At 53.6% G+C, this 14,796-nt stretch overlaps 1 protein-coding gene across 1 annotated transcript in view; it reads left to right on the forward strand.

Annotated features, from left to right (window-relative positions):
* The window catches only part of LOC132536432 (cell adhesion molecule DSCAM-like), a gene marked incomplete at its 3' end in the record, with an annotated part of 53,994 nt that extends 40,605 nt beyond the window's left edge, over positions 1-13,389 (forward strand). Inside the window, exon 8 of the mRNA XM_060184296.1 lies at positions 13,159-13,389. Coding sequence (XP_060040279.1) covers positions 13,159-13,389 — 231 coding nt within the window. The remainder of the gene's footprint in view (positions 1-13,158) is intronic.
* Positions 13,390-14,796: the final 1,407 nt, after the last annotated feature.

A 14,796-nucleotide genomic window follows, 5' to 3' on the forward strand; every position in this document is an offset into this window, starting at 1 on the left:
CTCTGTCTCAGAAATGAAGAAAAACATGTTCATTTTTTAATGTTTATATATGTGTTTAATTTGATAGCAATTGGGAAGGAAGGGGAGATAGAGGAAGTAGGAAGGACGCCTGCAGACCTGCTTCACCACTGTGAGCCCCTCCCCACCCCCCCCAGGTGGGGACCCAGGCTTGAACCCTGGTTGCTGTGCATGCCAACATGTGGCCTCTCTCTGCCAGGTGCTCTGCTGCCTGGCCCTCAAGAAAAAAATTTTTTTCGCCTCCAGGGTCATCACTGGGCTCAGTGCCACACTACAAATCCACTGTTCCTGGTGGATATTTTTCCCATTTTTTAAAAATTCAGGACAGAGAGAAATTTAAAGAGGAGGGGGAGATAGAGAGGAGGAAAGAGGAGGGGGAGATAGAGAGGAGGAGAGACAGAGAGACGTCTCCAGCCCTACTTGACTGCTCGTGGAGCGACCCCCCTGCAGGCAGGGAGCTGAGGCTTGAACCTGGATCCTTGCATGGGTCTTTGAGCTTCATGCAGTGTCCACTTAACCACGTACACCACCACCTAACCCCCCAAAATTTTATTTATCTACCTTTTATTTGCCACCAAGGTTATCTCTGAGGCTTGGTACTGGCACTATGAATCTACCACTCCCAATGGTCATTTTTTTCTTTCTATTTTATATGCTAGGACAGAAAAATTAAGAGACAAAGAGGAGATAGAGGGGAGAGGAGAGACAGAGATAACTTCTGACCTGCTTTACCACTCGTGAAGCTTCCAGTGGGAACCAGGGGCTTAAACCACGGTCCTTGGACATGGTGATGTGTGCGTTCACCGCCAGGCTCCCAGGGGAGAAATATTTGAAAATATACTTTTTATTTAAAGGAGACATTTGGGGACTGCAAGGAAGCATGCCCCAGGGGTGACTTACCTGATGAAGATGTCAGACCTAAGAGAGGCGCCCCTGCTGAAAATAGCCTGGGTGCGCCTTCTGCGGGTCAACATCAAAAACAGCTGCTCTGTAGTTAGAGAGAAAACAGAAGTAACATGGTCAGAGGGACCAGGCGCAAACTCACACAGCAGGCCAGATGCCCTGCTGCACTTGGAGTTCAAGCCCAAGAGCCCCATGGAGGGTGGGCAGGGCTGTGGGTCTCTCCTCTCTCAGCACCAGGCACAGCACCCAGGGAGCCCATGGAGGGTGGGCAGGGCTGTGGGGTCTCTCCTCTCTCAGCACCCTGCACAGCACCCAGGGAGCCCATGGAGGGTGGGCAGGACTGTGGGGTCTCTCCTCTCTCAGCACCAGGCACAGCACCCAGGGAGCCCATGGAGGGTGGGCAGGGCTGTGGGGTGTCTCCTCTCTCAGCACCCTGCACAGCACCCAGGTAGCCCCATGGAGGGTTGTCAGGGCTGTGGGGTCTCTCCTCTCTCAGCACCATGCACAGCACCCAGGGAGCCCATGAGGGTGGGCAGGGCTGTGGGGTCTCTCCTCTCTCAGCACCAGGCACAGCACCCAGGGAGCCCATGGAGGGTGGGCAGGGCTGTGGGGGTCTCCTCTCTCAGCACCAGGCACAGCACCCAGGGAGCCCATGGAGGGTGGGCAGGGCTGTGGGATCTCTCCTCTCTCAGCACCCTGCACAGCACCCAGGGAGCCCATGGAGGGTGGGCAGGACTGTGGGGTCTTTCCTCTCTCAGCACCTTGCACAGCACCCAGGGAGCCCATGGAGGGTGGGCAGGACTGTGGGGTCTTTCCTCTCTCAGCACCTTGCACAGCACCCAGGGAGCCCATGCAGGGTGGACAGGGCTGTGGGGTCTCTCCTCTCTCAGCACCAGGCACAGCACCCTGGGAGCCCATGCAGGGTGGGCAGGGCTGTGGGGTGTCTCCTCTCTCAGCACCCTGCACAGCACCCAGGGAGCCCATGGAGGGTGGGCAGGGCTGTGGGGTCTCTCCTCTCTCAGCACCCTGCACAGCACCCAGGGAGCCCATGGAGGGTGGGCAGGTCCTATGGGGTCTCTCCTCTCTCAGCACCAGGCACAGCACCCAGGGAGCCCCATGGAGGGTGGGCAGGGCTGTGGGGTGTCTCCTCTCTCAGCACCAGGCACAGCACCCAGGGAGCCCATGGAGGGTGGGCAGGCCCTGTGGGGTCTCTCCTCTCTCAGCACCCTGCATAGCACCCAGGGAGCCCATGGAGGGTAGGCAGGGCTGTAGGGTCTCTCCTCTCTCAGCACCCTGCACAGCACCCAGGGACCCCATGGAGGGTGGGCAGGGCTGTGGGGTCTCTCCTCTCTCAGCACCAGGCACAGCACCCAGGGAACCCCATGGAGGGTGGGCAGGGCTGTGGGGTCTCTCCTCTCTCAACACCCTGCACAGCACCCAGGGAGCCATGGAGGTTGGGCAGTGCTGTGGGGTCTCTCCTCTCTCAGCACCCTGCACAGCACCCAGGGAGCCATGGAGGGTGGGCAGGGCTGTGGGGTCTCTCCTCTCTCAGCACCCTGCACAGCACCCAGGGAGCCATGGAGGGTGGGCAGGGCTGTGGTGTCTCTCCTCTCTCAGCACCCTACACAGCACCCAGGGAGCCATGGAGGGTGGGCAGGGCTGGGCATCTCTCCTGTCTCTCTTACATGAGGGCTGGGAGGTTACTGGGCAGTGCTGTGTGTTGAAAGGCCCCATCTTTATTCGTAGGTGCTACAGAAACACACACATTCAAAGGGCCTAGGGGTGGGGTTGACAGCTTGTTGAGTGTCCCCACAGCCCTGCTGGGGGGACTTGTTATATCTTTGGACCACGTGTAAAATGCAGAGGGTGTTTTCAGGGGCATCCTGATCTGGAGGGGCTGCCCCCCCCTCAAGCATGCTCACCGCGTCAGCCTCCAGTGGGATGATAGGCCCACTTCTTTAATGTTAAACTTTTTGAGCCATTTTTTCGGTTGACAGTGACATTAATTTGGAGGCTCCCAGATTTCCCATGTGGGGCCTATTTTTAAAAGCAAAGTAAGAATGGACCAATACATATCTCTTCAGAGGGGGACAGCTAAAACCCTGCGTCTTGTTTCCCCTTGTAGCCCCCACAGAAGAGACTCAGTGCTGGGAGAAAGGGGCTGCTTTTCTAGAGTGCTCTGCCCTTTGATTCTCCTCAGACAAGTGCAGTGGAGCCTCTGAGGCTGGTCCCCTGCCTTTGAACAGAGCTGCCGGCAGAGGGCAGTGCCAGCTCTGTGCTTGTGTGTGCTCCTGCCCCTCTCATTTTCTCTGTGAAAGGATTTAAGAGTTGAAGTGGAACAGGGGAGGCTAATTGAGGACACGACTCAGCCTGTGATTATTCCCGTCATCTTTCTGCGAGTCCCTCGGTTCCCCTCCCTGCTTCTAGAACTTCTCTCCTGAGCCCCCAGTTTCCCTCTTGTTCAAACGCGTGGCCCTACCACTGCCACATGCAGAAGACAGATGTCATGGCCCCTCCGCAGCCTCCCAGTGTGTCTTAAGAGGAGACAGTGGGATCTGGAGCTGGGTGCCCAGAAGTATACCCGTCAGCTGGTTCTCAGGTGGTGAGAGATGGTGGCCCCACTGAGGACCCCTGACAGCAGAGTCTCACAGAACCTCTGCTCAGGGTTTCCGGGCCACAGCTGCTAAACAGAACGTGCTCACCCATGAGCCACAAGTGAGGACCAGGGAACGGAGCCCCTGCAGGTCCCGGGAAGCTCCGGTGGCCTCCACAAAACGCACAAAAGCATTTTCACGGGTCAGAACAGCAGGAAGGAGCCTACAGAATGCCCTCTGCTCTCCGAGGCCAGGCTGATCCACACAGAGCTGAGAGAGACGTGGATGAAGAGTAAAGGGATAGACCCTCACCCTCAGGGCTGGGGGGACACTGCCACACCAGGCCTGTGACCCAGGCTCGAATCTCAGGATGACATGGAGGAGCCACAGAAACTGGAGGAATTCCTGTGTGCTGTGGTCTGTCTTGATGGAACGAAGAGGCCCCTGCGGCTGTGAGACTCGGTCTGCATGAGGCCTTGGTGCTGCCAGCCGCCCAGGAGAAGGAAGAGGAAGAGAAGGATGAAGGCAGCTGGCACGAGGTTCTCACGGAGAAGGAGGGACACCGGATGGCCACAAAGTTCAGCCCAGGGTCCAACCAGTGTCTGCACAGGGCAGGGCGCTGAGTGAGCGAGTGAGACTCGGACGCACACGCGCACACACACGCACTGCACACCCAGGCCTGAGTTCAGCCAGTGTTCCTGGAGGCGGGACAGTGCCCCCCCCCCCGTGCCCAGTGGGCAACAGGCCAAGGTCTCAGGTGGGTGTGTTCGCCCCCTAGAGCTGGTCTGAGGACCAGGGGCTGTGGCTTCCCAGAACCAGGAAAGCTGTTCCCGGATCAACTAGGAATACCAAAGGAGAGCACCTGGGACCGCAACAAGACAGGACCAGAACGACTACAGGAACCCACCAAATCACCGGGGAGTGCAAACACACATGGCTGGTGACAGAGAGGAGCCTAGGGACAGACTAAGTGGCTGGTAACAATCCCGCGGTTTATCAGTGGAGACACCACCTCCAGTCTGTTCCACCAACAAGGGGACAGCTGAAGGGAGGAGAGGACTCCCCGGAGACTCACCAAGGGCAACTCTGAGTCTCCATTGCTACTGCCCTCAGAATCTGGAGCAGCGGCAGGGAGGGACACCGGGGGACAGAGATCTAGCCAGGAAACTCAGGAGAAGACCTATACCTCGGTGGCATAGCTGTGGGGCTGTGAAAGTCTCTTTGCATAACCACTGGACTATCTCTGCCACACCCTGCTTTATCTCTTGGTTAGGAGTCAGTGATTAAGCTAAGAAGCCTACTTATAGTTAGAAGCCCTCAGGCTCCCATATCCTACAGAGAAGGAAAAAAAAAGGCTTTTAAATCACTGAGCTCCAACTCAGGTATTAAAATACTATTGAAACAACTGTTAACTTCCACCACTGTGAACCCTTTAATTACCTTACTTAGACACAAGTCAATCCAGGAAATAGTGGTCAGTAATTTGAAAAGTACTAAGAGAAGGAACTCATAATATATAAAATGGGTAAACCAACAAGAAGAAATATTGGAGAAACAAACCAGGACAAGAGTCCAGCTAAAAGCCCCCCAGAGGGTGAAGCACAAAATAACGAGGTCAATATCCAAACATTCACTAAGGAAATAATCACAGGAGTGAGTAAAGAGTTTGAAAGAATTGTCATCAGAAATACAGGAACAACAAATGAGACTCTGGAAGAAAACACTAACTATCTCAAGGTTATAAGAGAGCTGAAAGCTGAAATCGCTGAGCTAAGAAGGCAACTAGCTGAACAAGCTAAAACAGTATCAGAGCAGGGCAACAAAATAGATGAGCTCCAGAAAACAGTAGAGGGCAGAGAGAATAGAATCAGTGAGGCTGAAGACAGAATTAGCAAGATCGAGGAGAATTAGAGACAACTGAAAACGAAGTAAGAGATCTCAAAAAGAACCAGGAAAGCTCACCCACTAAGCCCCAAAACAGTGCAGGCAGAAGGCTGGGAGGCGGTGCACAGGTTGCAGGCTGAGGCTTCATCTTCAGTGTTCACTGTGTCTGTCTGTTTGTTTGTCTGTTTTGTTTTTTGGTTATTTATAAATGTTAGTCCCTTCTGCTGTCTACATGAGAAAAGTTACCTAACACACATGTTGTTCCTTCTAAATCATTTCACTGCACATAACTCCCTCAAGGGCTTTCTGTTTGGCTCTACAGGCTGCTTGCGGCCTTTTAATCGGTAAATAGCATTCCCCTTTTAACTGGTAAATAGTATTCCCCTGCGTGTCGGTACCACACCTGCTTCCTTCACTCCCCCGGTGACAGGCACTTTGGCTGTTTCCAGTGAAGCCGCTTCTGTATCCGGACCCCCAACCACGGGTCCACAGAGAGCGTCATCGTGGGCCAGCCCTAGGGCCAGGTCCTGAGGCGCTCGGCTCAGGAGAAGCTGTGTAGCAAGCAAGTCAGAACCAACAGCTTGTTTCCCCTCCACATTCAAGTCCGTTGTGAGTCTCGTATGCCAGGAATTGATACTTGGTCAAGCAAAGGAAGAGAGATTCCTCTGTCCTATATAGAATCTCTCTTTCTTCTGTTATTATTTTTATTACTGATTTAATAATGATGAACAAGACTGTAAAATAATAGAGGTACAATTCCACACAGTTCCTACCACCAGAGTTCTGTGTCCCATCCCCTCCATTGGAAGCTTCCCCTGTTCTTTATCCCTCTGGGAGCAGGGACCCAGGATCATTATGGGGAGCAGAAGGTGGGAGGTCTGGCTTCTGTCATTGCTTCTCCGCTGGACATGGGTGTTGGCAGGTGGATCCACAACCCCAGCCTGTGTCTGTCTGTCCCTAGTGGGGCAGGGCTCTGGGGAGGGGAGACTTTGGGATACATGGGGGAGGTGATCTACCGGGAAAGGTCAGGACGGTGTCATGGCAGCATCTGCAACTTGGTGGCTGAAAGGCAACAAGATGGAAAGCAAACTATTCAATAAACAGGAAGCCCAGGGCAGTAATAGAACAAATGAAACTAGGGTCCTTCCTGTGAAGAGAAGCTAGGAAATCTACTTTAAGACAGCCAGGAGCCGTCCTTGTTCTCCTTAAAGTCCATATTTCTCCCAGTCCTGGACCCTCTGGGACTTGGCTCTGTTGTCCGTCATGCTTCTCATGTATGTGGAACTTCTACACGCGCAAAGCAAACCCCAGGAATCTCTCTCGAAGCCCTGGGCAGGATTGGCCTCCCAGTCCCCAGTGAGACCAGGCCACGATGCCAGCTTCTCCCCCACTCCGTCCACCCTGGCCACAGATTAAATAGCTTGCACAGCTTCTGCACGACTCCAGCTTTGGAAGGAACCTCTCCCTGTTCCCCGACACAGAAACTTGATTCTGTGGACAGAAATAAATTGGCTTGGGGACAGGAGGTGGCGCACCTGGTCAAGCATACTTAGTACTCAGTGTAAGGGCAACAAACGGGAGAAAATGAAAAAAGGTTAATAAAGGAATAAGAAGAAGAGGAAGGAGGAGGAGGACGAGGAGGAGGAGGAATAGAAGAAGAGGAAGAAGAAAAAGAAGAAGGAGAAGAAGAAGAATGAGAAGAAGAAGACAGATGAGACTCAAGTGTTGAGGGACCAGGATAGCAGGATCCCGGGACGCCTCTCCAGTTAGTCGGAGAGAGTCAGCTTCTGAGCCATTGCAGGAGAAAGGCGCCTCCCTGCAGGCCCTCTCTAGATCCCGGCTACTCTCCATTTGATAAACATGCTGCAGAGAAGCCATGTCTTCTCTGGAAGCTTTTTGCAAAGAGGCCATCAGTGAGAGACACATGAGCAGCTGCTATGACCTCAGAAAAATTAAAACCAGCCAGCGACAAAGCAGGTCACCCTCCGAACCCTATTTTACAGCCTCTTTTTTGTTTTTAATTCCCTAGCTTTTTCTTATTTTTAATTGTATTTATGATGTATACAGAGAGAGCGACTGAGGGGGAAGGGTCCTCATAGATCTGTAAACATCAGCCCTCCCCACCTTGTCCCTGGAGGGAGGCCCTGGTGCCAAGCCATCTCTGAGAGGTGGAAATAGTGAGACAGAGCACGTGGCAGTGGGGTCAGTGTGCTGCTTACACTGGAACTGTTTCAGCTGACCCCACGGGTGTCCTGTCCTGAATGCGGCCGGGGCCACTTCCCTGCCGCTCTGCTGACCTCGGGTGCTCTGGAAGTGTGTCTCTCCTACAATTAAGAGAGCTGCTCTCTGTTTATTCTGCTGGGGAGCATCCTCTCTGTGAAATCAGAGCACGCAAGGCTTTTTAATCTGCACAGTAATAATTAGATAGCAAGGCTTCTTAAAGCGTCACATTTCTTTGATAGAACTGGTTTTTCATTAGAAAAGTTAATTGAAATTTTTTAAGTGGAATTCTTTTTATATCCATCATCCATGCTGAATAATTTGATTTGAACAGCATGCAAGTCCATCATCCTTCTCGACACAGTTTTTTTTTTTTTCTTTTTCTTTTTCCCCTTCTTTCTCTCTCTTGTGTTTCAACCATTTCTGGGTCTTACTGTTTTCCCTTCTGATCTTGTTTTCAACTTCTGCCTGTGAGTGAGATCATCCCATATTCATCCCTCTGTTTCCGAACTGGAGTTCTTTCTAGGGAGCAGAAGGTGGGAGTTCTGGCTTCTGTAGCTGCCTCTCCGCTGGACATGGACATCGGCAGCTGGGCCCGTCGCCCCCAGCCTGTCTCTGTCTTTCCCTAGTGGGGTCAGGCTCAGGCTCCCAACAGCATTTCTAAGTTGCTGTTTGCAGTAACAACGACCCACAGGAGAGGGAGAACAGCAAGCTGACACCGACCGCAAGGCCAGATCATTCCAGAAGGAGAGCTGCCCTGGGGGGTCCGCTCCTTGGTGGCCCTGAGTGACCAGGGAGGCAGCAGCCTTCCAGAGACCTCTCCAGGCATTTGAGGGGTGCGCTGTGGAGACCTCAGAAACACCCATGCAGACCCTCAGGGCTCCGCTGAGGGGACCCTGACAGTCACTGTCCAGTAAGAGCTTTTGCTTGTATTGAGTAGTGTGTTTGTTATTTTGTGTCTTCCTGTTTGCCTTACTGCCAGTTGACTACTGCTGCCTCTCCTTTACCTACATTTAAAAAAAAATTCTGGGTAAAGGGTGACCGGCAACGAGGGAGGAGGGGAAATACCCCACTACTTGTGAATGCCCCCCCCCACACACACACACACACACACACACGATGATCCCATGTGCAAGCCTGGACCCAGGTCTTCACACTCACTGGCTTAGTGCCTCAGGCTCCTTGACGCGTCACGCTAGCTGGACTACGCAGAGGACTCCGTCAGTATGATCAGTCCTTTCTCAAGGGACACCTCCGTCGTCTGAGGATGGGTCACATGTTGAAGAGAGGACAGTTAGCAAAGTCAGCTCTACTGATCCTTGTGCCAGAAACTCTGACGTCCCGTCAAGACCGCTGTAGGAATGTAAATACTCGCACTGCAATCTCAGGACAGTTCCCCTCTTTCTCGGAGTGAGCACTTGTTTGGAGGACTAGCTAGCCTGATGGCTTTGCCCAGAGTGAGTGTTCAATTGATTTTCTCCCCCTTTTAACTTTCTGTGTCTTACCTGAGGCCACTTCCTGCTAATTCAGCAGGGGCCCTGTGGCCTCCATGAGTGGCTGACCAGTGCGTCCGGATCTCCCCAGGACCTGTCAAAGGCCCGCCGGCAGCTGGCCTCTCCCTCCAGTCCAGACCGCAGAGACATGTCCCTCGGGCTGGAGGAAGGTTCTGTGAATGAAACTCTGTTTTCTCTTCAGCTTTTGGCGGACAGCCGATTGAAATGGCAAAGCAAATATTGCACCATGAGAACTCAGATCTTAATCCTAGGTTTGGTCACGCCCGAGGTGAAAAGTTTCCTTGTTTTAAATATGTATTTTGGTGGTCAAGGACAAATGGTAGATCACACAAACAGGTCACTTACTGAGTTATTTTATTTTATTTTTTTTTAATATTTATTTTATTTATTTATTCCCTTTTGTTGCCCTTGTTGTTTTATTGTTGTAGTTATTATTGTTGTTGTCATCGTTGTTGGATAGGACAGAGAGAAATGGAGAGAGGAGGGGAAGACAGAGAGGAGGAGAGAAAGACAGACACCTGCAGACCTGCTTCACCGCCTGTGAAGCGACTCCCCTGCAGGTGGGGAGCCGGGGTTCGAACCGGGATCCTTATGCCGGTCCTTGTGCTTTGCGCCACCTGCGCTTAACCCGCTGCGCTACAGCCCGACTCCCGAGTTATTTTATTTTTAATTACTTATTGGATAGAGACAGCTAAAAATTGATAGGAAGGGGGGAGACAGAGAGACCTGCAGCCCTGCTTCGCCACTCGCAAAGCTTCCCCCCTGCGGGTGGGGACCGGGGGCTCGAACCAGGTCCTGGTGCACTGTAACATGTGCGTTCAACGAGGTGCACCACCACCTGGCCCCTGACTTATTGAGTTTTTTTTTAATATTTATTTTATTTATTCCCTTTTGTTGCCCTTGTTGTTTTATTGTTGTAGTTATTATTGTTGTTGTCGTTGTTGGATAGGACAGAGAGAAATGGAGAGAGGAGGGGAAGACAGAGAGGGGGAGAGAAAGACAGACACCTGCAGACCTGCTTCACCACCTGTGAAGCGACTCCCCTGCAGGTGGGGAGCCGGGGTTCGAACCAGGATCCTTGTGCCGATCCTTGTGCTTTACGCCACCTGCGCTTAACCCGCTGCACTACAGCCCGACTCCCACTTATTGAGTTTTAACTACCAACTGTGTGCTCTCAAAAGAAAATCCTTAGTGTTGCTGAGGAGTTATTCTGATGCAGTCTCCGCCCCCAGGTTTTACTATGCCGTGAAACCCTAGCATTGCCCCCTTCAACCAATCCTGGCCCTACACGTCACCTCTGGTTGTCGCCCAATAAAAAGCCCCCTCACCCCCCCCCTCTCTCTCTGGGCTCTCGGCTCTCCCTCTCTGAGGTCTCGCCCCTGCTCTCCCCCTGTGGTCGGCCATTGCTGGCTGGCTCCACGTGGTCTGAACCAAACCCCCCCATCCTATAATAAAGATTTGTGTACCCCTTTGCTCTGGACGTCCGCTCTCTTCTCCGCGGTGCAGCCCGACACCAGACCACCTCAACAACACCTTAGGGAGTCGGGTGGTAGCGCAGCGGGTTAAGTGCACATTGCGCAAAGCGCAAGGACCGGCAGAAGGATCCCGGTTCAAGCCCCCGGCTCCCCACCTGCAGGGGAGTCGCTTCACAGGCGGTGAAGCAGGTCTGCAGGTGTCTGTCTTTCTCTCCCCCTCTCTGTCTTCCCCCCCCTCCATTTCTCTCTGTCCTATCCAACAACAACAACAATAATAACCACAACAAGGGCAACAAAAGGGAATAAATAAATAAATAAATATTTTTTTAAAAGAAAATCCTTACCGTGCCCTGTGGCTCAGTCACACTGTTCTCATCACTAAGCTCTGTGATGTGAACTTGGCAGCCATGCAGCCTCAGAAACTTCTAGAATGCTGATGCACACAGGCTGGGGCCTGTCTCCTCGGGGGACCAGAGTGCCAGCCAAGCCCTCTCTGAACTTGTGGAGGGGGGAAGGCTTCCGTTGAACTTCCTGAAGTCCAGACAGGACTGGTGCAGGCCTGAAGGGGGGAGCTGAGGGGAGCATCCACTTGTAGGCACATACACAGGCCCACAGCCCTCCTGAGGCTTCACCACGAGGACGAGCCCCTATGGCCCCGAGACCCTGCGCAGCCAGAAATCAAGAGAGAAGGGGGAGATAGAGAGGGAGAGAGACAGAGAGACACCTGCAGCCCTGCTTCACCACTCGTGAAGCTTAAACCCCAGCAGGTGGGGACTGGACGCTCAAACCTGGGTCCTTGTGCGCTGTAATGTGTGCGCTTAACCAGGTGTGCCACCAGCCGCCCCGTTCTCTAGCCTTAATTTTTACTGGAGCAAGGCAAAGGGGCCCCCTTGCCGTCTGCATGAGCTGCAGAGCCGGCAGCCAGGTCTCCATAGCCCGCTGGTCTCCCTAGGCCTCCTCTGGCCCGGGGAAGCCCCAGGCGTTGGGCCCCAATCTCTCTGAACGTCCACACACAGAAGGACGCTCCCTTCCCTTGGAGAATGGCACCCCGGGTTCTCCTGGCCCTGTCCTGAGGAGTTGAAGCCCAGCAGCCTACCCCGGGGCCACCCCCTCAGTCCCCCGCTGTCTACTTAACATGGGGGTGTCGGACGGGGTGACTGGTCTGGCCGGGTCTGCCTGCCCCTCACCCTGACGTGCTGGTTGCAGGGCGCACGCCCTGAGCGTCCTTCCCCACACGTGACCTCTGCCACCTGCAGCACCACAGTCCCTGCGGGACCCCTCCAGGGCCTTTGCTGCTGTGGGATTCACGGTTGTTCCCTTTCTTTCTTTCAATCACTCTTTCTTTCTTTCAATCACTCTTTCTTTCTTTCTCTCTTTCTCTCTTTCTTTCTTTCTCTTTATTTTTGACTGTGAGTACCATCTTCTTAACATTTGGGATTCACTTCCTTTCTTTTTTTTTTCTTTTTTTCTTTTTTCTTTTACTAGTGACTTAACATTGATTGACAAAATTATGAGATACGTGGTCCAGGAGGTGGTGCAGTGGATAAAGCACTGGACTCTCAAGGAGAAGGTCCTGAGTTCCATCCCCGGCAGCACATGTACCAGAGTGATGCCTGGTTCTTCCTCTCTTGCCTCCTATATTTCTCATTAACAAATAAATATATAAAATCTTTTTTTAAAAAAGAACAAAATTATAAGATAACAGGGGTATAACCACACCGCTCCCACCCCCAGAGCTGTGTTTCCCCCGCCCCTCTGCTGGGAGCCCCAGCACTTTCTCTTCAGGCTGCAGATGTGGGTTGACTATTATGTCTACAACTCTCTTTCTCGATTTGTCTGGATTTGCTCCTCACTCAAGGCCCCGTCTTCTCTTCCTTCCCAAGTCACATCTACTGTCTTTTACTCCATCCCAATGTCCCCCCCTTTGTCCTCTTCTCTCTCCGGGTCCTGACAGGGTTGGGACTCAGAGCCCTCTGGGCATCTTCCATGTCACTTCTCCCACTGTGGGAGTGTGGATCATTCTTCCTGGGGTGCAGAGGAGCACCCTGCATCCCCCCACTAGTCTCCTCTCTTCTTGCACGTCAGCAAGCAGGTCAGGCCCAGGCCCTTCCGCAGTCCCCCAGCCTCCCAACTCTCTCCCCAAGTTGAGTCAGAGGCCGCCTGCACCATGAAAAGACGCCCGAAGTGTAAACCATCCCGCACGCCTCCCGCTCAGTCTCCCTCTGCTCCTGGCATCCAGAGGCCTCTGCCCACCCTGCCCCTGCCCCGCCGAGGCCTGGTGTCTCTGCCGGCAGCACAGCTGTCCCCGGGCTCCTGCAGGGAAGGGTGACTCTGGTCCGGAGCAGAAGCCGGAGACCTTGAGCTCCAGGGTTTATGTCTTTGCTCAGCAGACACCCCCGACAGGCGAGCGCTCCCCTTCAAACCCAGGCCTGGGGGGGGTCAGGGGTGGGGTGCTGGCTACCACAGGGGACCTGTCCTCCGCCCTTCCTTGAGATCCGCTCGTGCCACCTGCCTCCTTGAATGTGGGAACATTTCTGTCTCCTCTCACAGGTGATCAGCGAGTTTGAAGCCTCTCCCGACTCATTTTCCTACAGAATTCCGAACCTGAGTCGGAACCGCCAGTACAGCGTGTGGGTGGTGGCCGTCACCTCCGCTGGCCGGGGCAATAGCAGTGACATCATCACGGTGGAGCCCCTGGCGAAAGGTTCGTCCCTGCGCCAAGATGGGGGGGGGGGGCGTTGTCCAGAGACGACGTTTGGGACTCCAGCTCTCCGGGCCAAAGCTTGTTGTGCCCCCAGTAGCCCGCAAAACAGGGACAGCCCACCAGCCCACGTTCCTGCAGTTCACTCCTGTGACTGTGGGAAATAGGACTGTGGGGGTCGGGGGGGCAGGAGGTGCTGCACTTGGTAGCGCTCACACTACAGTGCACGAGGACCTGGGTTCAAGCACCCAGTCCCCAGCTGCAGGGGGGAAGCTTCATGAGCAGTGAAGTAGGGCTGCAGGGGTCTTTCTCTCTCTCTCTCTCTCTCCATTTTTGTCTTCCTCTCCCCTCTCTATTTTTATTTTGTTTGTTTGTTTATTCATTCATGAGAAAGATAGGAGGAGAGAGAGAAAGAGCCAGATATCACTCTGGGACATGTGCTGCAGGGGATGGAACTCAGGACCCCATGCTTGAGAGTCCAGTGATTTATCCACTGCGCCACCTCCCGGACCACTCGAGTGGTTCCCCCTCTTTATTTCTTTCTGTCTCTATGCGATTGATTAATTTTCTAAAATAGGGTTTTCCACTTGCAAGCACCCGACATTGGCACCCGTCAGAAACGATCCCCTCTGGGTGCGGGGTGCATGTCGTGCCTGGCTCTCAGCCCAGGGTCAAGCCCTGGCACAGGGGTGGGGGCATCACGGCATGAGAGGAAGCTCAGGTGTCCTCTTTCTACGAAGGATATGTCCATCGAATTTGGAACCTGGCAACCACATGTTTAAAGCACCCTCTGTATGTCTCCTATTGCTACAAAGCTCCTTTAAAGGAAGGCCCAGGGGTGTGAGCCAGGCGCAGTCAGGAGAGCTCAGGGCTGGAAAGTGTGGGGTCTCCAGTGCAGCCCCTTGCCCCATATATGCCAGGGTGATGCTCTCTGTGAGTCTCTCTCTCTCTCTCTCTCTCCCTTCCTCCCTCCCTCCCTCCTCCCTCCCTTTCCCTTTCCCTTTCTCTTTCTCTTTTCACACAAATAAGTCCATCTTAAAAAGAAAAAAAGAGACAATGACTTAAGGTTGCAGTTACCAAGGAAGGCAGTCTCAGGAAGAGGGGCACTGGCTGAGCTCCCAGGGAGAGGTGGCTCTGTCCCCAGCAGCCTGTCCCCAGGCCCAGGGCAGGTGTCCTCTGCCTGCAGGCTGCCCCCACCTGGTACCCAGGCACTGGGAATTTGGAAGAGCCCCTACCCGGTGTCAGGGCCCCTACCCGGCACGCAGGCAGCACAGGGCTCACCTCCCGGTCGGGGGAGCACACGGGACTGCCAGTCACTTTACTTCGAAATCAGGCTTCCCAGAAGCAGAAAGGGAAATTCACTGTCCAGTGAGTCCAGTTTGACCTCCCAGAGCTCTTGCTGACAGGGAATAACCAAGAAAAGGAGCCAAGTGGCCAGAGAAAAGAACAGGGTCTCACCAGAGGAGTTTAAAAAGGGGGGGGGGGTT

This window comes from Erinaceus europaeus, unplaced genomic scaffold (assembly GCF_950295315.1).
Source record: "Erinaceus europaeus unplaced genomic scaffold, mEriEur2.1 scaffold_831, whole genome shotgun sequence".
Classification (NCBI taxonomy): domain Eukaryota; kingdom Metazoa; phylum Chordata; class Mammalia; order Eulipotyphla; family Erinaceidae; genus Erinaceus; species Erinaceus europaeus.